General features: G+C 52.1%; 2 protein-coding genes across 2 annotated transcripts in view; one reads left to right on the forward strand and one right to left on the reverse strand.

The window, feature by feature from the left end:
* Nucleotides 1-17,267, reverse strand: part of CAPN2 (calpain 2) — a gene marked incomplete at its 5' end in the record, with an annotated part of 54,323 nt that extends 37,056 nt beyond the window's left edge. Inside the window, 2 exons of the mRNA XM_079697192.1 lie at nt 12,399-12,468; nt 17,031-17,267. Of these exons, the coding sequence (XP_079553318.1) occupies nt 12,399-12,468; nt 17,031-17,267 (307 nt within the window). The remainder of the gene's footprint in view (nt 1-12,398; nt 12,469-17,030) is intronic.
* LOC307070287 (poly(A) polymerase alpha-like) lies at nt 7,853-8,710 on the forward strand (the record flags this gene model as incomplete). The annotated part of the gene is given in 3 exon segments (XM_079728584.1): nt 7,853-8,158; nt 8,162-8,227; nt 8,231-8,710. Coding segments are annotated over 3 exon segments (852 nt in total).
* Nucleotides 17,268-22,283: the final 5,016 nt, after the last annotated feature.

Consider the following 22,283-nt stretch of genomic DNA (forward strand, 5'->3'; position numbering starts at 1 on the left):
TGAGGGTTTGCTCTGTTTATCTTCTAAGTTTATAAGGGAGAAAACTGAGGCCCAGAAGAGGTGAAGTCTCGACTGAGGATGAGTTACGCCCTGTTTCGGAAAGGGTGACAGCTCGGGATGCGGGTGTGGGTAGGAGGAGGGAGTGACACGGGGGAGGACCGTGACCTGCTGAGTGCATCTGGGGCCTGTCTCAGCATCCGGAGCCCCGCCGAATCTTCAGAAGCAAGCAGGGGGTAGGGGGGACGGTAAATAAAGGTAAAGGAGGCGCACTGATGAGCATGTAGACACGAACGCATTTACTCAAAACCCAAGAATGGCCCCTGCAGTGGTGGAGCCCCCCACCTTCACCCCTGCCCGCGCCTCACCTGGGACTGTGGCCATTGCCCCCTACACCCACCCCCACCCCAGCGCAGGACCAGGGGCCCGATACCCGCCCCCTGGGCTGAGGATGGCTTCGCAGACTCTGCTCTGACCCCTCACAGAAGACAAGGCAAGAGGTTCCTTTAACAACCAAACTGCCTCCCCCATCTCTGCAGTTTGATACTCACTTTCTCTCCCCGCATGCCTTTCCTGTGGGTTTTCGCACAAAATTTTACTGTTTTTGTGCCTACGGCAGAAGAGTATTCATGCATCAATTCTGAATTTATTCACTTGTTCAATGACTATTTAGTGTCGTTCTCTCTGGCCCACCCTTGGGCACCTGCTGAGATCACTTAAGCCACTTTTCTCAAGGGACCTCAGGGAATCCCCTCGTAGTTCAGACCTCCCCCTCCCCTTCTAAATTGCTTGGGAAAAGGAGGCTTGAGTAGGATCTTGGCTCGTTCCTTAAGCACAGCTGCCTCACCCTCCTGGACTCGGGCACCCAGGCTACCTGGATAAAGGTTTAACTGTCCCCAGCCGGGCTGCCCTTGTCCGGCTCCCCTGCAGCCTCGCTGTGACCGTGACCATGTACACACGGGCTTCCCTCCACTGCACACGCTCGGCATGCCCAGATCCCCACCCTCTGAGCACACAGCACCCACGGGCAGACCTCATGAATAGCTCCTTTAAGCTCCGGAGCCCTCTTCTAAAAAGATAAATTCATGCAGAGCCACGTCGGTAAATTTCCAGAGCTGTGCTCCCCGGGCCTCTGCGTCCAGTCCCTCGGGAGCACAGGCTGAGCACAGGCCGAGGACGCCTGGGGCCCACTGTAGTGGGGAGGGGTGGAATGGGGCTGGAATGGTGAGGAGGATTACACTGGTGGCTGCTGGAACCTTTCCCAAGAGGGGAGCGTGATGTTTGTCGTGTGCGTTCTGCTCCCTTCCCTCCCACCCTCACCGGGGGGCAGTGCAGAGGACCCAGGAGATGCTGGCTCCTTCCCGCTGCAGCTCCATCACTCTAGGGCGTGGTGCCTGCTGACCGTCCCGGGAGGATGGAAGCTCCGTGAGGGCAGGGACCCTGTTAGCGTGGAGCGCGTGCTCCAGGAAGCAACACAGGCTGAGGAAGCTCTTCATCTCGGAGGAGAAAGAGCGGACAGGACATGAAGCCCAGGGCCAGCCCTGCAGAGCTCTACACCCCCAGCCCGCCCTCAGCACCCCTCGCTGCTGCTTCCCGTGGCTCCTTGGGCACACCAGCCGCCCCGAGAGCCTCTGAGCACCTGACTGGCGTACGTGCTTCTTCTGCCTCCCACCCGGTCTCAGACGTCCCTCCTGAGCCGGGTCTAGAGAAGGATGCTTCTCACGCTCGGGCTCACCAGCCGGCGCGGGGAACAATGTGGAAACACCATCGGAGAAGACAGGGCTGAGCACCAGGACTCCAGTCCAAACAGGGCACACGGGCTGCAGGGGCCTGGGGTTCCAAGAGGGGAGCTTGGACTGGTCCTGAGGGCGAGGTGGAGGTGGGGGGGAAGCGCCTGCAGCGAGAGAGGTGGTCAAGTGCAGGCACTGGACGGTATGGGGGGCGGTGTGGCACCGTCCAGGAGGGCGGAGAGCAGGGCAGAGGGGGCGCGAGGACGCCGGGGGTCTGGGGGGGCAGAGTCTGGACTGACCCCGAGGGAACTTAAAGGAAGGCTCCCTTTCACCCTTTCTTCTTGTGCACAGACCCTCCAGGCACGAGAAAATAGCACTTGCACTTTCCAGAATGGGCTTCTTCCTGCTGGGGAAGCACACACGTGGCTCTGCTTCCTCGGTCCCACACCCTCCCTCCACCTCTCTCTCTCCTTAGTCGTCCTTGGGGACTGTCCCATCCCTTGCCGTTCCCCTCCTGTGTCCTCACACTGCATCCCAGCTGACCCCGACTACAGCATGATCAGAACTGATATTTAATTTGTCCATTTAACCGTTTCCTCCACTGGCCGTCACTTCCCTGATGACAGGGCCTCTGGCAGTAACGTCAGAATGGACCGGTGACAGGCAGGCACCCAGAGCAGGAATCCAGGTGAGAACTAAGGCCCACCTGGAGTAATGGGGGCTTGGTAGGTGGAGAGGCTTGGAGAGGCGTGACGAGGGATTAAGGACCCAGAACAGAGAGGACCAGATGGATGTGGGAGAAGGAGCTGGAGACAAGAAGAGTCTGGTGCAGAGAAAGGACCGTGGTGTTTCTGGTGGTTGTTGTTTGTCTTCTTCTGCCCAAAGTCCCAGCCCACTGCTCTTCCGGTCACAGGCACCCAATAAAGCTGGCTGAATGGAAGCAGAAAGGGCCTCGGGGCCCGGCTGGGTGTCTTAGGAAAGCTCGGCAGGTGAAGGGAGTCCTGAAGCTGGCAGCACCAGCCCAGCCCGCTGAGTGCCCCTCCGCCCTGCGTACTGGGAAGTCCCAGAGAACAGAGGACACACCTGCCCCAACCACGATGGGCTAGCGTCCGAGCAGCCTTGGGTCACCACCGGTGAAGGACAAGGCCATTATTCAAAGGGGAGGAACCGTGGCATCTTCCCAAAATGGCAGCCACGGTATTTCCGGTTTCACATGTTCTTCTAGAACCTTCCCCACCAGGGGGTGGAATCTGCATCCCTCCCCTTGAACCTGGTGGCCCTCTGTCTGTCTCAGTGAATAGATATGGCAGAAGTGATGCTCTGTGACTTCTGTGTAAGAAGTGGAGCTCCCTTAAAGCCTCCATGGAAGAGACCACACAGGATGCAGGAAGACCCCGGAGATTCAGCTGACGAGCCTCCAGCCCAGGCACCAAACACATGAGTGGGGGGCCTTCGGGTGACCTGAGCCCGTCCCCATCTGACTGCAACCCCACGAGGGACCCTGAGAGAGTCCCCCCGCTAAGCCCAGTTATCTATCCTTCAGAACCACAGGAGAGAACGAGAAAATGATTGCTGTTGTTTCAAGCCTTTGATGGTGGGGAAGATTGCCACACAGTAGATACAGGTGCAAGGAGACCGGGACCTTCCTGAAATCAGTGCCCGGCCAGGGACAGTAAGAGGCACCTGCAAGCTGACAGAGTCTGCCCCTGGGGGGGGACGTGCCAGCAAGAGAGGCGTCAACACGGAGAGATGCCAGTGCCAGGACGCCGTGCCCAGACACCCAGTCACTCTGCGGTCCCCGGGGCACCCCAGGACCTGAGATGCACCGCACGTGCCTGCTCCGGGAAGCTGATGAGACAGACGGCCCGCCAAGGGGAGCGTCCCAAGACGCAGAGAGGGCCCATCTCCTCCTTTGCTGCAGCAGCTCCCCGGGGAGAGCTGGAGCGCCTCTCCATGGGGTCAAACACCCCAGCCATGCCGCCCTGACTGCAGCTCGCTGTTTCCTCCTTCCCCAGGACGACGCTTACTCCTAACTGTGGCTGGCTTAGGGGAGGTGATTCTGGACGTGTGTGGGGTTGGTCTTCACCAGCTGCCAGCACAGGCATCGCACCCTGGATGCCCAGTGACTACCCTCCGCCTGCCCCGTGGTACTTACTGCATCCATAGCCTCCTTCTCTCCCCGGAGATCTACCACTGTTTCTCCCCCAGGAACGTTTTTTCTCCCCTTACCCCCAAGGGATTTTGGGCTCTGTGTGGAGACATCTTTGGTTGTCACGCCTGGGGAGGGCTGCCAGTGCATCTAACGGGCAGAGGCTGGGAACGCTGCCATGCGTGCTACAGCGCTCAGGACACCCCCATGATGGAGAATGAGCCGGCCGCAACCGCCAGCAGGGCCGAGGTCGGGGAAACCCTTCTCCCTCTCAAGTCCTGCTTGTCTTGTGTTTCATCCCTGCAGGGCTTTGTGCCTTTGCTTTCCATGGTGACAGCTAGATAAATGAGAAAGGGACCAAGATATCGAGGCTGCTTCTGGCTAAATTTGACCCTTCCCAAGACACTGGTATTTAACAGTCTTCAGCAGACCTGAGACCCTGCTGACAGAATAACTCTCTCCTGGCCTAGGCAGCCTGGGGCGTCTCAGCTTTGGAAGGAAGTCCTTGGGAGCCAACAGGCGCTCCCCCAGCCCCGGGGCTGCTGGTGTTCCCCAGAGGAAGTGCACACCCTGCCAGTGCCCGGCCCTGCGCGATGGTGGCCAGAGTCCCATGGGGCCATCCCTTCCGTGACTGCTTCATTGTCTGGAGCAGCCCAGAGAAGGGTACCCCCAAAGCGGAATGACCTCCTACACACAATCACGTCTCATTATACCGGCACTGTTGGGGGGAAGGTGGAGGTGCTCCGTTCTGCTCACGTCCCAACCCTGGTAAACACGGGGCTTCAGCCTCCTTCCATGAGCTGCAAGCAGAGCTGCAGCAAGAACAAATGATCCAAACCACAGGCATGCCCTCTCCCTCCCTTCCCCCTGCTGCTCCTGAGGAGGCGGCCCTGAAAGGGAGAAGGGAGGATGGAGGGGGACGAGGATGCCGAGGCCTCAGGGTCACACTGTCGCACACCGAACCTGCACGGACGAACCAGACTCTCGGAAGGGAGGCCCTGCCCCGTGCCGCCCTCGGCTGCCCTGGACCGGGAGGACGCAGCCTCCCGGTTGTGGGTGTCGACTCTGCCCCCCAGCTCCCTGCGGCCGTGGACGCCGCGGTCACTACCAGATAGCAGAGCTACCAGCCAGCTCTCCGTAGCCCCGTGTCTTCCTGCCATCCACATCCTCGCCTTCCTCCCCAACCCCTCCGTGCCCAGAGGCCCCTGGCAGGCGAGGAGGTGGAGCCAACCCCATCTTAGATTCCTACTCCTCAGAATTCCTTCCTCACCTCCCGGAGGATCTACTTTCCTGGTTTCCTGGGGGCCTGCACAGTGTTGAACTAAAGGTAAAGTCTCACTGCAGCTGGGGCGGCAAAACACAGGGGAGAGATCACATCGGGGGTTGCAATGAGAATGAACGTTAGAGGTTTTCTCACTCTGGTCCTCATCCCCAGAGAGAGAGAAACCATCAGTCATACAGCCTTAAGGTTCTCCGCCTCATGGGAAAAGGAAAGGACAGACATGTCACCTTGTCCCCATTTCACAGGCGGGTAAAGTAGAGGCTTGAGACTGAAAATAGCAGGCGCGCTACAGGCAAAGCGAGTGCTGGGAGAGGAGAGGGCCCAAGCGCGGTGGCAGTGAGGAGCCTCCTGGCCTTTTGGGAAACGTCAGGGAGCAACGGCCACTGCACGAGCCCTGAAAGTTGGAGCAGGAGACTTCACCGAGTTTCTTGAACTTTTCTCCAAACACCAACGCCTTGGTCACCTCCGAATGCCAAGTGCTAGAGACGGACACCATTGGTTGTTCAAGACACAGCAGGCCATGTTCCACCTCCCCTCCCCAGCTTCACTTCCATACTCCCCTCAAGCCACACTCTCCCCAAAGGGAACTTGCAATTTGCAGTTATTAAACCCTTACTAAGTGTCAGCCTCTGGCACTCTGAGCTTTCCATGCCTTATTTAATTTCATCCTCATAGGCCTCTGAGGTAGATACTACTATCATCCCCATTTTATGGATGAGAAAACTGAGGCTTAACAAGGACGGTGATTTACCCCATGTGATAGAGCCAGGAAGTGGCAGAACCAAGAGGCCAACCTCTAACCGATGGACACCCAAGTCCTCACTCTGGACCCTGCCATTTACAGATGTTTACTGATGTACGTGCCTTGCTTGGCTCTGTGTGGAGACCATCCCACCCCGGAAAGTCAAGGATGGGAGGCCGGATCCCAGCGCTGCAGTGGCCATAACGCACGTGTGGCTTTTCATGTTCAAACTGAAGAAAATTAAAAATTCAGTTCCTTGGTTGCATTAGTCACACTTCAAATGCTCCATGTGTGGCATGCAGCCACCATATTGACAGTGTAGGACATTCGCCTCACTGCTAAAAGTGCTGGTGGACAGTGCTGGTCTAGAGTCTGCCCCACTGCACACAGGTCACCCAACGCCGGCCCAGCCAGAGCACACTACCCTCCTCCTGGGGCTTCCTCGCCCCACTGTTGCTGCCCAGGACCCCACTAGACCTCACAGAACACATGGCCCTTCATTTCTGAAATCCCCTGGATGGGGTCCTCTCTGTGGCTGATCCTGTGGGGGATGATCTGAGCAAGGGTCTCAGATCCTGGGGTGGAGATGTTATTGCTCAACAAACGTGATCTGCAGCCTGGTGCCGGCAGGGTGCAGTGGAGAGCAGGGACTGCCAGTGGAAGTCACAGAACGTCAGAAGTAGTGAGACCTTACGGAACTAGGGTCCAATCCCCTCAACTCAGAAACAGAGCAGAGTCCACACAGGGATGTGGCCTGGCTCCTGGCTCAGGGAGCACCCGAACAAGCAAAAAGTCACACTCTGATCCACAGGCCCACGGGGAGCAAAGGAACCGTGTAAACTCTTTGGAAGTTTCCTCTGACTTCAGAGGAACGCGTACATGACAATGCGGGGGGGATTCTTTGGGGAGGATTCCCACTGACTCTCCTCCCTGGGGAGAGGAGGTCAGGGACAGCCAAGGAGAAATGTGCCCAACTTTAGGCCTCGGATGAGGCAGGAACCCCGCTGTGTGACTGCCAAGGCTGTGGCAGCCAGGGCAGGACGGGGCCACCGGGAGATTCATCCCTGGCCCGTTTATGGGCCTGTCTCAGGTGCAGCAGGAAAGGAAGCTGGGAGCACAGCCAGCAGCCACAGGGGAGAAAAGCTGTGAAAAAGCATTTATAACCAGAATAGCTGCCGGGGAGAGGACAGGAGGACTCACGGACGCACACATCTGCCCCAGGAGCTGGGAGAAGCCACTGGGGTTGGGGACGGTGAGGGCAGTGCTGGGGCTGGCGGTGAAGCCATTGTTTTAAGAAAGAGGAAAAAATATATTTATTTTCCCCACCAAACCAGCCAACACTTATTTTCTAGTTCTTTTTTTTTTTTTTTTCAACTATAAGCACTCTTTTTTAAAAAGGCACCTACAAATTCCAATAGAGGGGCATCCTACAAAATCCCGGACCAGTACTCCTGAAAAGTGACAAGGACATCCAAAACAGGCTGAGAAACTGTCACAGCCAAGAAGAGCCTTAGGAAATATGACAACTAAATGTAATGTGGTGTCCTGGATGGGATCCTGGGACAGAAAAAGGACCTTAAGTAAAAACTAAAGAAAGCTCAAGTATGGACTTTAGTTAATGATAATGTATCAATACTGGTTCATTAGCTGTAGCAAATGTCCCACACTTAATAATGTAAGAAGTTACCAGTAGGGGAAACTGGGCTGGCGTGTATGGAATTCTCTGTACTATCATCTCAATTTTTCTGTAAACCTAAAACTGTTCTAACAATGTCTATTAAAATGTTTAAAAGGCACCTATTAAAATGGCTTTTAAAAATTATAATTTAAGGGGGTTGGACCCAGGGTTGAGGCAGGCACCCCTCACCCCCGTCTCAGTGGGTCATGCCCAGGGCGGCAGCGGGGGAGGCGGGTGACTGGGCAGTGCCTGCGCAGTGCCCGCGCAGGAGACCATGTGGTTTCCAGTTACAACGCAGGGATCACAGCAAACACAGCGGCCACAGAAGCACTATGGCATTACCTCCCCCATCAGCTTAGCAGCCCCCAAGGAGACTGACTGCCTACTTACACAGAAACTAATTGAGACTCTGAAGCCCTTTGGCGTTTTTGAAGAGGAAGAGGAATTGCAGCGCAGGCTTTTAATTTGGGGAAAATTAAATAACCTGGTAAAAGAGTGGGTACGAGAAATCAGTGAAAGCGAGAATCTTCCACAATCTGTAACTGAAAATGGTGGTGGAAAAAGTTTTACATTTGGATCTTAGAGATTAGGAGTACATACAAAAGGTGCCGATATTGATGTACTGTGTGTTGCACCAAGACATGTTGATTGAAGTGATTTTTTCACCTCATTCTATGATAAGTTGAAATTACAGGAAGAAGTAAAAGATTTAAGAGCTGTTGAAGAAGCATTTGTACCAGTCATCAAACTGTGTTTTGATGGGATAGAGACTGATATTTTGTTTGCAGGATTAGCACTGCAGACTATTCCAGGAGACTTGGGCTTAAGAGATGACAGTCTGCTTAAAAATTTAAATATAAGATGTGTAAGAAGTCTTAATGGTTGCAGGGTAACCGATGAAATTGTACATCTAGTACCAAACATTGACAACTTCAGGTTAACCCTGAGAGCTATCAAACTGTGGGCCAAACACCACAACATCTATTCCAATATATTAGGTTTCCTCGGTGGTGCTTCCTGGGCTATGCTAGTAGCAAGAACTTGCCAGCTTTATCCGAATGCAGTAGCATCAACTCTTGTACATAAATTTTTCTTGGTATTTTCTAAATGGTATGTGTTTACATTATATTAAAATAAAATGGATTGTAGCACTGAAAAAAATTATAATTTAAGAATCATTGAAAAAGTTATTTACAGTATTTAAAAATGGGAAAATAGGGAGAGGTTGAATTTGTTCAGGATTCTATAATTTGCCAGTGTGTTTGCCTATATTAATCGCATTTTTCATCACAGCCCTGGGAAAGGAGTATTATCATTATTCCCATTTTATAGAAGAGGAAACTGAGGCTCAGAGAGCTTGGGTAACCTGCCCAAAGTCACCCAGGCTAGTAAGCAGGGAAGGAAGCAGGAAGTGGAAACCTCCTTCCTGCACGCTTTTCCCACTGGCCCTGCCCTTCCCCACTCTCTGCTGAGCCCGGCTGTGGGGAGGGGCACCCTGTAGCCAAACATCTCCCAGCGCCTGGGGGCCCACGTGACTTTTAGGGGTAGGGGCAGGGTGATCCACCTCTGAGGGGCCAGGTTACAAAGACACGGGGCTGTGCGGTTTCAACAGCTCTGACAGCGTTGGCAGCCTCGAGCCTTCCCCCAGGAAGCCAAGGGCCTATGGGGGCAACTGGCCAGGGCAGCTACCTTCCTCTGAGAGTTTTGAAGGCTGTGGGGCCCATGGGGGGCTATGAGGGGCAGTGGTTAAAGCCTAGCAGTGGCCCAGTGAAAACCAAAGATAGGAGGAGCTCAGGTCTGGGATCTCCTGGGCTCCTGGGGCCACTCCATGGCCATCACTTGTAAGAAGAGGCTGAGAGCACCAACTCCAGAGCCATATTTAGCTGTAGGGCCAGCCTGGCCGAGGCTCAGCCTGGGTCTCCAGCCCTTCCTCCAGATGGGCAGATTTTTCTTCACTGACTCAATGCTGAGCACAACCAAGGTCTGCAAAGCAGATGGCTCACGTCAGAGCAGTTCTGCAAACATGATTGGAATGACTTTGGTGAGGCTTCCAGCTGACCCTCTGGGAAAGTGGGTGGGAGCTGGTGGATTAACCATTGCTGGGCAGCCCTGTGAAGTGAGGCAGGAGGCTGAGAAATGTACAAGTCCCAGGATGGGCCCCGCCCAGGTTCACTGGTGAACTGAGGGAGTCTCAGGGTAGAAAGTACATGTAGGAAAATAAATTTTGCTTTGAGAATTGTACCTCCAAAACCCCTCAACATAGCCTCATGGCCACTTGTGATGGGAGTGAGAAGAGTGTGGAAAGCTTTAAAATCAGATCAGGGTTCTTTCCTTTGGCAATGTTTAGCTTTGTGGCCTTGCATGGGCTCCCCACCCCCTGCCTCAGTTTTCTTATCTGCAGAGCTGGGATGAAAATATTTACTTGGATGATTACATGAGACAATGCAATGAAAATGCTCCATGAGTTGCAAACTGTTATACAGTGATAGGGGCTGTTATCATTCCTGCTCTGAGATAAGGGATCTGCCTTCGGTGCTTTGATTCTCTAGCACAAGATGTACACTCAGTGTCAGGCATGAGGAAAGACTCTAGAATAGCTCTCCCCCTCCCTCCCATTTTCAGAAGAGACTGAGGTTCCAAGTGATGACGCGCCCACGGTCTGCCAACTAAGAGCTGAGCCTTGACTCGCATCTCTGGTTGTGTGGCCAGGTGTCAACTGCCGCAGCCCCCGTTTCTGGTGCTTCTGAACCTGCTGAGACCTGGTGACAGTCACCACCCCATGCACAGTCACCCTGTGTCCGGATGCCAGAATCAGAGTGAGAGTTCAGTCCACCACATTTCACAGATCGTAATCAAACCCAGATCCTCCAAAATAAAAGGCCAAGAGAACAAAATGGCCAATGTGGTGTAAAAACAAACCTTAGAAATTACAGACCTGATGACTGAGAAATGTTTTAAAGGACTTACACTTAACCTTGTTTCTATTTGATTTGGTGCATGTCATGGGGATTTTTGCCCCAGGAGTGTAAGCTTTGCGACTCTCCTCTCCAAATGGCCTGATAGTATTTAACCAGGACTTAAATCTTGCAATTTGGCCCTTAAGATGTCATTAAACTTTAAAGTAGATGTTTAGTCTAGGTGTGGAATTTAGCCCAGGTATGACAGTTGTCATTTTTGTTTCCAGATTTCCTAAAGCCCCCATGGTTGGTCAAAGTCTCCATCAGCTTCTAGCCCTGTTAACTTCCATTTTCTCTAACCAGTGGATTTTCCTGGAGCACCCACCTAGGTGCCCGAGCCCCCCTGGGCATCTCTCTTTTGTGGGGGAGAGAAGGTGGGAAATGGGAGGTATGTTTTCTGTGGGTAAGAATGTGCTCTGGCACCTCAGGAATTTGCACACAGAGGCTGAGCTCAGAGAGCGGTGTTTGCACGCCCAGCCCTGGGTCATGCTCTCGGAGACCCATTTCAAGGGGTCACCAAGGGGCTCCCAGTGTGCCTGTCCTAACGATTCACACAAATGCCCTGACATCCCTCAGAGACTGAAAACTTTCCATGCCCCTTCTGGGGAGCCTAGCTCAGGGGTTAAACACACAGACTGTCTGCATTTGCATTCCAGGCCCTCACTTCAGCTGTTGGATGACCTCAAACTAGTCACTCCCAGGACAGAACCTCTGCTGGGTGGGCCAGGAAAGAAGGTACAATTCAAGATGATTAATTTTGTTACCGATAGACTAGTCTGGAAAGCAAGTTGGACCTGATGGCTCGAAACAAGTTTTTGGTTATTCGCAGCAAATAATCTGCTCCAGGGATCATAGGCCCATATTATGAGTAAAAAAAATGAGCGTGGATTCTATGAGAATCTTAAATAGTGGTCCCAGGCCCCATCGTTAAGACTTCTTTGCAGAACCCTCGGGTCCTGTATAGCAATAAACAACAAGGTCCTACTGTATAGCACAGGGGACTATATTCAATATCTTATGATAAACCATAATGGAAAAGAATATGAAAAAGAATACATGTATAACTGAATCACTTTGCTGTACAGTAGAAATTAACACAACACTGTAAATCAACTTTACTTCAATAAAATAAATTAAAGAAAAAAAAAACTTGGGGGCTTTCATGCCAAAGCTGGAGCAGGTTCCAATCTCAGCAGGCACTATGTCCAGAAAATCAGAGCTCAGCTACAGAGAGCAAAGTTTCAGACCCTCACGATTCAGCTACTCCAGTTAAACTTACTTAAATGAACATTTCAATTGCCTCTGTGACAATAAGCACCGCGTTCACTGTTGTGATACCATGGTGAGCTCGTCCTGCAAACACTGAGAATGCCCTGGTACGTTAACTTCCTCCCAGCAGCGAGTGTTAGGGTTTCCTCTTCCTCCACACGCTGAGTCACCATCTCATCCCTGAACTCCAGAGAACTGATGTCTCAGTGCTGCAACCGGGCCTGGGCTAGTCCTCCCACCTGGCCCTCAGCCCAGAGCCTGACTGTTCCGTGGGCCACTAGCAACACTGGCCCCGGGACATACAGACACCAAGGGTGGCTGAGATCCAGAAGCTCCTCTGTCTTCTAGTGGGAGTGTCTTTGTAACTTCAACAACTAGCCCAGTGCAGGGGACCCAGGAGGCCTCACCACACATCTGTGTATTTGTCTGCCACAGCACGGGGTCCTCAGGGGACAAGACATTCCAGGAAGCTTCTAGAACTGGAAATTGCCAAACTCTTTGGCAAGGGAGCGGAGCCACAGATCATCCCTCACTCCTTCTATCCACAGCCTTTCAGACAAGCCCCCGTAGCCTGTTTGAGATGCCATCACTTACCCAGGGCTCCTTGGCAGATGTCTGTGCGAGTGGCTCCTCCAGTAATAAATTGGGGATCATCGCAGATCTCCTGGAAACGAGACCCACGAAGTGCTGTCAACCCACCTGGCATGTGCTTCTGTAGTCAGGACACCTCGGTTCCCAGAAGGTGCATCGGACCCCCTCCGTCCCTTCCCCTCCCCTCTAGGGAAAGCTATGCAGTTACAGTTAGACTGCCACGGGACCCCAACGCTCCACACTGCCTACAGCCCACTTCATCACGCTACTTCCTAAGGCCAGGGCAGCGCCAAGTCCAGCCTCCTCTGGGGGCCTTGAGATGGTCCACACTCTGGACCTGCCCTGCCCGCTATGCCAGTCCTTCTCCTCTGTTCCTGCATGGAATTCCTCCCTCTCCCACCCTCTCCTCTCCTCTTCCACATCTTACCGTATCTCAAGACCCACTGCCACCAACTCCACGAAGCCCTCCTTCACAGTCCAGCCCTCACCCATCCTTTTGATCCTGAATCCCAGAGTATGTGTACTCTGCAATTTAGCAGCTAGCTGTGTGCTGTGTGGTGGTGCTGGGTACCAGTCTGTCTTCCTAACACTCACACGCTTCTTGAGGGCAGGGGAAGGTATCTAGCCTTCTGGATTCGTCCATAGGCCATGATACTTGGGGGTCCACGTACCGTGAGCCTGCTGTGTGCCAATACTGTGTGTGGTACTTTATCTCAGGCAGCCCTTTCGGGAACACAGATGGACACCAACACCATTTCACAGGTAGGGAAACAGGCTAAGAGATAAAGCCAAATGTCCCAAGACACACTGCTCGTAAGCAGTAGATGGCACTGGGATTTGAACTCACCAGTGTAAACCATATATTCTTTCCCTCCTGCCCTGCCCCTAATGGATTACTAACAAGTCTCCAAGGGCTGTCCCACAAGTTGCCTGCTGGAACCTAACCTTGAACAGTGCTGGCCCTTCTGCAGCCCTCTCTGAGTATGCTTCCTGATTCTGAACAGCCCCACCCCCAAACCACAGAGGAAGTCAGGGCATAAATCTGGGCTTCCCTTGGCCTGGACCCCTTGGTTCGTAAGAGCTCCACCCCATAGCGCCCAGCCCCCTGTACCCATCCCCCCAACCCCTCCCTGTCAAGCAGAAGCTTTTCTTGGGTGAGGCCTGGATCTAGCCCCTGGCCATCCCGGCCTAGGCTGCAGAGGCTCTTTTGGAATCCCCAGCAGAACACACTCCTTTCATGCCTCTGCATTGTCCCTTCCCTGTTCAGGTTGGGCTGTTTGGGGGAATGACAGGGACAGTGAGAATGCTTTTCTGCTGAGGCCAATGAAGCCAGCTTTGCCCAAGGCCTGCCAGCCAAACACTTATCCTGCTGATGGGAGAGTTTGGTGCTGGGAGCCCAAAAATCATACTGATAATCCTGAGTGTGCCAGGCACTTACACCAGAAGGATTTTTCCATTATGTTTGAGAAACTTCCTCACACCTTTGGCACCCTCTCCAAAGAAGGCAAAGTTTAGAGTGGTCCTTAGAGATGCTTCAGGAAATTGAAACTTGTACACAACATGAAGGGCACGGAATTAAATACGGAACTTAACAGTCCCAGGAAAGGGGTTGAGGGCTTGGGCCTTGGAGTCAGACAACCTGGGTTTGAATTCTGGCGCTGTCACTTCTTATATGGGTTCTATGACCCTGGCAAGTTACTTCACCTCTTTAAGCCTCAGTTTCCTCATCTGTATAATGGGGATGGCGCTGACAAGTGTACCTACCACATCAGGTTGTTCTGAGGGTTAAATGAGATGATTGTGTACACGTGCCTTGGGAAGCGCTCTATAAAAGTCACCTACTGTTAATTATTACTGGAGGAGTTGATCATAATCACTGAACATGAGGCAGGAGATGCAGGTTTGAGGCTGAGTTCAGCCAGCTGAGAGTAAACAAATCATAAACCATTCAGAGGCCTCAGATGTTTCAGGGTAAGGTGGGGACTCACACACCTGCCCTCGCTCCCACCTGACTGGTGGCACCCTCGGGTGGTGCCGGCTTTTTCCTCGCTGTGCCTCTGCGTCAGCCACAGGGACTGCAGCCATGTGCTCTTCAGCCTCCTGCCCAGCCCCCTGCCCTCTGTGGCCAGTGCCGGGAAGCGCCCTCTGAGGAGGAGCAGCCCCCGCTCCCCTGCCTCCCACCTGCAACCCTGCTCTCACTTCCTTGTGGCTCGTTTCACCGTCTCCCCACTGCTTTTCTCTCTGGGACCTGACATATAACACATTCCAATTGCTCTCACCTGAAAACCAGCCTGTCGAGCCCCAGGTCCCACTCTCCCTGACACTTTTCCTCCTCTCCTTTCACAGGCACCCTTCTGGAATTAGCTGGGCACGCTCTTCGTTTCCGGTTCCTTACTTTGGGGTCTACAGCCATCCGGCTTCTACCCCATTGCAATTCTATGCCATTGCAATTGCTCTGTTACAGTTACCAGTGACTTGCTTCCGTCTAGATCCAGTGGACACATGTCTGTTTGCCTTGCCTGACCCGAACCACAGCGGTGTTGGAGAAGGCAGAGAGGGCGGCTCTCGACACCCATAGGCTGGACACAGTCCTGGCTCCACCCCAGACACCTGTATGAGCGAATAGCTAACCTTCCCCAGCCTCAATTTCTTCAACTGCTGAATGGGACAATAACAGTTACCCTCCCCTTTGGTTGTGCAGTGCACACCCTGTCCCGCCCTAATCTGGGGCCCTAAAATGGCCTCGGATCTCTATTTCCCCATGTGGAAGTCCTACAGGCATTTCCAACTGTTGGGTGCCCTGTCCGTGTCCCCTCACTAGCCCCTAAAGCCTTCAGAGGCAGAAACCATATGCACTGTGCCTGACACACAGTAGGTGTTCAAGATACGCTTATTGAGTGAATGAAAGAATAAGCAAAGAAGTATGTAAATTCACTTTGTAAACTGTAAAGTGCCATACAAATGTAAGGCGAATACATTCTCGTTTATCACTTTCACAGCTGTAATTCTGTTCGAGGCTAATTACAGTCCTGCATTCACTCATTCACTCATTCCACAAATAGTCAGTCTTTGCTCACAGATGTATCCCAAGCATTTAAGACACTGCCTGACATATAACAGGCACTCGGTAAGTTTTGTTAAATGAATGAATGAACGAATGAATGCATACTCTGAATGCACTGGGGATAGATTGGTGCATAATACACACATGGCCCCTGCAGTTCACTAGGAAGGACAAACAAATATATGTAAGTATATTTATAAGTTGTGAAAATGCTATGAAGGAAATTAGCAGGGTTCAGTGATAAAGAATAACAAGGTGAGAAGGGGGCTGCTAAGAATGGTCAGGAAAGATCTCTTTGGGGAGGTGACATCTAACTAAGTCCCAAAGAGTAAGTGAGCCAGACTCCAGAAAACCAGCAAAGAGCATCCCTGGCAGGTGAGGCAGGAAAGAGATGGGTGCCCTTGGGAAACTAAAAGGTGCTGGGCCTGGTGAGCCAGTGGGGAGAGGAAACTATGTAGGCATCACCTCTTCCTTTAGACGAAAAAACGGAGGCAGGGTGGTTCAACGGCTCACGCAGGTTAGCAAGAAATGAACTCAAGTGCTCCAGGCCAAGGACACTTCCTACTGAACTTGCTGCCTACGGGCTGGGTTTGGAGTAACAGAAGGTGACTAGCGGGTGGGGGTAAGGGGCTCAGAGAAGTGGGATCAGGGCAGGAATGTTTATTCCCTAACAGGAGTCTGGAGGCTGTATTTCCCAGGAAGCCTCCTTGAGGTTTGGTGGGGCAAGATCGGTGAGGTGTCCCAAAGGACATGGGGCCAGGAGGGGGTCCAGGGGAAACAGGATGGACAAATTGATCAGGAAGGAAACTGTTCCGAGGCCTGCCAGGGCAAGCAGGACAGAGACCCAGCGGGGCGGGATAAGGGAACACCGAGGGGCCCCTGAGATGCCGGGGTGAGGATTCTGGGAGGGTGAGTAAGGTGCAGAGGAACTGGCTCCTGGCTGCATCTCCCCTATCCTTTTGAGAATCACCAGGGTAAATGTTACCGGGAGGTCGGCCCCCATTTGGAAAAATAAACAGGAAACTCCGACTGGATAAATCTAACCGTCGCTGCATGAGACAATCCTTAGTCACAAAGGACCAGGCCAGGTGTGGACTTTCTCCCTTCCTGAAGCAGCCTAACCGAGTTAGAGAGCGACTTTTCCCGGTTAGTGTCCCACTCACACCACACATCCCCCCCGGCACCCCGCCTCCCTTCTCCGCAGACTGTCTCCCCACCAGAGTCCACCAAGTTTTCTCCAGGTCCCCCTATATCAACCGAGTTTTTGTGAGTTTTTGCTAGAGGGCCTGCTAGTGGGATTTACGGGCAACGTGCACTTCGGCCCGTCCTGAGGGCGCCGTGGGTGGCAGACGGGACACGGGCGACCGCGGAGCTTCCCCCGACCCCGCGCCTGCAGAGTCCCCGGCTGGGCAGCGCGGGGACGGGGCTCCCGGCTGCGGGGCTCGGCTCTGCGCGCTCCCCTGGCTCCCCGCGCGCCGGGCCTGGTTCTCGGCTGCCGCGAGGCCCGGTCGCCGCGCCTCCGGTCTCCGCGCCCCGCCCGCCCCGCATCCCGCCGCGGGCCCGCTGCCTACCGTGGGCCGCTTCCACTCGATGCCCCGGGTCTTGCTGGAGTAGGGCCCCAACTCCTTGAAGCCCAGGGAAGCCGGGTGGGCCGGGAAGGACGGGTCGTGGAAGAGCGCCCCGGCCTCCAGGCACTCGTCCCGCAGCGCCGCGTAGTCCTGGTTGAGGTACTTGACGGCCCTCTCGTGCGAGCCCAGCCCCTCGGCCGCCTCCCGGTCCTTCGCCAGCTTGACCGCGATGCCCGCCATGGTCGGCCCGGTGCCCGCGCTGCCGCCCAGCGAGTGAGCGAGGGTCTCAGTGGCTGCTCGGCGCGTCGCTCCGCAAAAGCGCGTCCAGGGATCGGCGCGCGGCAGCGGGACTGGGAGCGGCCGCCGCGGGCGATGATTCACGCGGCAGGGCAACGCCCTCCGAGCGTCGGGGCGTGGCCTGGCCGCTCCCCGCCTGCTCGGCGCCCGGCCCTAGACCCTGCCTGCCTGCGGCCTGCACAGCGCCGGCGGTAGGACGGCGGCGGCGGCCCACGGGGCCGGTGCTGCCACCTGCGGCCGGCACCTGGGATGGCCGAGCCGGCCCGCGCCGCGCACCTGGGCGTCCTGGTGGAAAAGTGGGGACTCAAACCCAACCCCGACAGACGACTTCCCACTTGTTGGGGAGGAAGGCTGGGCGAAACCCGAGGTTGGGGCTGTCCTGACTCTCCAGGACACACCCTGTGAGTCAGAAGATCGGGGAGAGAGCTCCAGGAGACTAAATTAGCTCTGTGAGAAGATTGTCCCTCCGCTATAGTCCCCATTTGACAGATGGGAAAACTGAGCATCAGAGAGGTTCAATGACATCATCCAATGTCGCACAACTAGTTAGAGGCAGAACAGGGATTCTAAGTCACCAGAGGCGTGTTACAATCATGATGCTACACACTGCTACTGGTTAGCTATCTGATCACAGATAGGGTGGCCAGATTTGGCAAATAAAAATACATCCACCTGTAATAGGGAAGAACAAATCTGACTCCATATTAGATCTGTTTTGTTGCCTGTGTTTAGTCAGGCTGGCTCTGAACCTTTTGTAAAAGAATGTTATCTACAGCCTGAAATATACAGGATAGCCTATTCTCAGGGCTCTGACCTTTAAGAGTACATTCATATAGAGATAAAAAGTTGCAGAACAGAGAATAACTTTTGTTTCATTGGAGGTTTACAGGAACATCTTTACCTGACCAACATGAACAGCTACAAGAAGGAAGGATTCCAACACCAAGAAGTTTGCAACAACTAACGACGCCCCTCCCTCATCTTGCCTTTAAAAGTGCTTTGCTGAACTTCTTGGAGAAGTTTGGGGCATTTTAAGCATGAGACAGCCTTCTTGCATAGCCCTGCAATAAACCTTTCTCTGCTCCAAACTCTGATGTTTCAGTTTGTTTGGGCTCACTGTGTGTCAGGCACATGAACTTGCGTTTGGTAACACACCCAGTTAAATTTGATTTTCAGGTAAACACTAATGATTTTTAGTATACGTATATCCCAAATATTGCACGGGGGCATACTTAAACTAAAAAATTATTTCCTACATAGGGGAGCAAAGTTTGCCACCCCAAAATCTCTCTCTGCCATGCAGATTATTTTGAGCTGAAAACAGTGAAGGCCCAAAAGACTCAGGAAGAAGCTTTGACCTTCCCGGTAACTGCCTAAAGAATTTAGATAAAGGGCCTGTTTCCAGAAGAGAGCTATCACCAGAGATACGTGCAAAGAATATGGGCTCAGTGTGGTGGGGAAAACTGCAGGACCTAGAGACCAGAGTCCTCTCTGTGTCCCATTGTCTCCACCTGGCCCAGCAAACATCTATTTACCAAATATTTGCTTTTCCACCTCCAAGTCAATTGTCTTCTTCCCCTTTGAAGTCCCAAACCCCTACCACCAACATCCTCATTTGTCTTTAGCTGAAGATGGTGTTTAAGGAGAGGGCTTCAGCCAGTTTGGCGAGTTACTCAGTTTTTCTAGATCTCTCCCATGTATACATGGTATTAAACTTTTATTTGATTTTCTTTTGTTAACCTGCCTCATGTCAATTTAATTTTTAGACCAGCCGGAAGATCATAGAAGAGTGGAGGAAAATTTCTTCTTCTCTAATTGCTATTTATCTGAAACTCACTTTTAACTGGGAGGACGGAGTCCATATTGGTAAAGCCTTTAGAACACTGCCTGTGTTAGGGGCCACTGTGACCATTCTGCTCGTTGAAGGGGTAGCGTGAGATTCTTGGCTCATACACAGGAATGGGTGTGTGCCAAGGAGTGCGGTCATCCCTTCCTCTCCATCTCTGCGCTGATATGGAAGAATTCGTGTTTCAGTGGAAAGCTATGCATTGTTTAGAGCAGTATTTCTTTTTTTTCGTTTTTTTAAAATTTATTTATTTATTTTTGGCTGCGTTGTGTCCTCGTTGCTGTGCGTGGCATTTCTCTAGTTGTGGCAAGCGGGGGCTACTCTTCATTGTGGTGTGCAGGCTTCTCTTGTTGCGGAGCAAGGGCTCTAGGCGTGCAGGCTTCAGTAGTTGTGGCGCATGGGCTTAGTAGTTGTGGCTTGCAGGCTCTAGAGCGCAGGCTCAGTAGTTGTGGCACGTGGGCTTTGTTGCTCCGTGGCATGTGGGATCTTCCCGGACCAGGGCTCAAACCCACGTCCCCTGCATTGGTGGGCAGATTCTTAAACACTGTGCCACCAGGGAAGCCCTAGAGCAGTATTTCTTAACTGAGGGTGAATTTGCCCCCTCCTCCTGGCCTTGGGGGACACTTGGCAATGTCTGGAGATAATTTTTGTTATGATGGGGTGCTACTGGCCTCTACTGGGTAGAAGCCAGGGATGCTGCTAAACATCTTGGATGTCTAGGACAGCTCCCCACAAAACAAAGAATTACGTGGTCCAAGTCGACTGAAAAAAAGAAAGAAAAAAACACAACGTGAGAGCTGTGAGTTAAGTTTTTTGGGGGGCAAAATGAGAATTATAGCCTGGGAGACAGCCTCTCAGCTCTGAGGAACTCTCCGAAGAAGTAGGGAGGAGGATACATGGACAGTACACACGTGATTTTGGTGACGGGGATACATACAGTCAAGCTCACATCTTGGCAGAAGATTGCAGCCAGTCACAAGGAGCAGATGTCTCCATTAGTGATTTTAGTGCTTGCCTAGATGTGAGAAGATGCAAGAAATTGGGCTCATAAAATCTTCTCCTGAAAATATCTAACTATCTAAAGGCCTGTTCTGCCAGTTTTCCGCAGAGCACAGAGTGCCGAATTCCTGATCTCCGCCCTGAACTCCTTTCAGGAGGTGTTGGAGGTTAGCAACTGCAGTGGCTTAGTGAGAACCAGATGGGAAGTGACAGTTGTTAGTTGGCATCCAAAATGTCAGTAATGCCGAGGCTGAGAAAGTCTGGTTCAGAGCACCTCCTCCCAGGTTATCTGATTCCAGCCTTTCACTGTTTTTGAGTCATTTTACAACCCAAAGTTGTAGATAACAGTAGCAGTGCAAAATAATTTTTCTCTATATGCAAATTAATTCTGTTCAGTGCGGGGCGGGGGATCTCCCTCCCACCATGGAGAAGCCAGTTGAGTCCATTTGCACATTCATTTCAATATTCTTTATCCTTTACTTCATATAAATCTGTGCCCCTTTGACTTTTCCTTTGAATCAGTCATAACGTATGCTTAGTTGCCTCATTTAATTAATAAGTTAAATAAAATCTTTAAAACTTGTTCATTTTATATCTGTGAGTCATGATTTTACTTTTTTTTTTTAATTATCTTTTAGTCTGAGGAAGACCAGATAAAGTGGCATTTTAGTCAATCTTGAAGGACAGTTTGAGATTTGAATATTCAGGATTTTTTAATGGAACAATGATCTGTCAGGAAAAACTGAAAAGTCTTTGGAATTAAAAAGTATTCCTGGTGTTCTATGGAATTCGATGAAGCCTAATCACCCTGCCAGGGGTCAAATCTGCAGCGGTCTGTGCCTTTCATAGTCTTCAGGATATTTTACTACTCTGTGCATTGTAGAAATTGATAGTAATGCAAATAATTATTGTCCATGTATATGCAAATGAACTTCTTTGGGTAGAAGTGCAATCAAACGGATTCCCTCCCTCAGTTTTGCATCTATTAACAAATTCCATTCAGCATTCCTAATTGTTCTTTTGGATTCTCCTTTAAACTATTATTATTTTTTTTAATATCTACTGGTTCCCTCATTTATTCATGAGTTAAATCAAATCTTTGACATGTAGTTATTTTATATTTCTATGAGAGTCATTATTTACTCTTTTTTTTGCGGTACGCGGGCCTCTCACTGCTGTGGCCTCTCCCATTGCAGGGCACAGGCTCCGGACGCGCAGGCTCAGCGGCCATGGCTCACGGGCGCAGCCGCTCTGCGGCATGTGGGATCCTCCCGGACCGGGGCACGAACCCGTGTCCCCTGCATCGGCAGGTGGACTCTCAACCACTGCGCCACCAGGGAAGTCCTATTTACTCTTTTAACACACACTTTGTGGACAGGCTTTGTGGACTATGTCATGTGCACATTATAGCCTCTTAATAAATGATGGAGAAATAAATAAAATGGGTGAGAAATATTCAAGTAAAATAGAGGCATTTTTCTTGGATAAGAGATGGATATTGGACACTCAATGCTCTAACTTCAAGTGTTTACAGGATTGTCCTGGAGAAGAGGAAGTGTATTCATTCTGTGTTGCTCCAGACGGAGAAGTGGAACTAGTGATTGACTTAAAGGGGCACAGATTTTAATTCAACATAATAACTAATTAAATAGTGGCTTGTGACGCAGAGATTCCAGCAGCACTGTCTGTGTTCAAGGGGTCAGGGGTTCCCCAACTTGGCTGAGTAACAGAATCACTTGGGGTCACAAAGTGTTTGGTCTTTAATGATTGAGGTCCAGCCAGATGGGGGTCCTTCTGCTGGAGGGGCCTGCAGAGATAGGGGCTGGTGACCTATGGTGTCCTTTCATAGCCAAAGATTCCATGGCCTGAAGGTTTGCTGGCAGGTGGTATGAGCCAGCCCTGTAGGTACTTTTCCATCATCATCAGGGTGCCAGCTTCCTCTTAGCTTTAAAGTCAGCACTGGCCTTGTTCTTGAGGGCCACACACCCCTTCTATAAGTGGGGGGGGGGAGTGGTTTGCATATGAAGGAACTACTCTGTCCCTCAGGATCTTTTGGGGATTGCCTATTACTCCCCACTTTCTAAATTTCCAGGATAGGAGGAGGAGTCATAGGA

Source organism: Hyperoodon ampullatus, assembly GCF_949752795.1.
Source record: "Hyperoodon ampullatus genome assembly, chromosome: 2".
NCBI classification, from domain to species: domain Eukaryota; kingdom Metazoa; phylum Chordata; class Mammalia; order Artiodactyla; family Ziphiidae; genus Hyperoodon; species Hyperoodon ampullatus.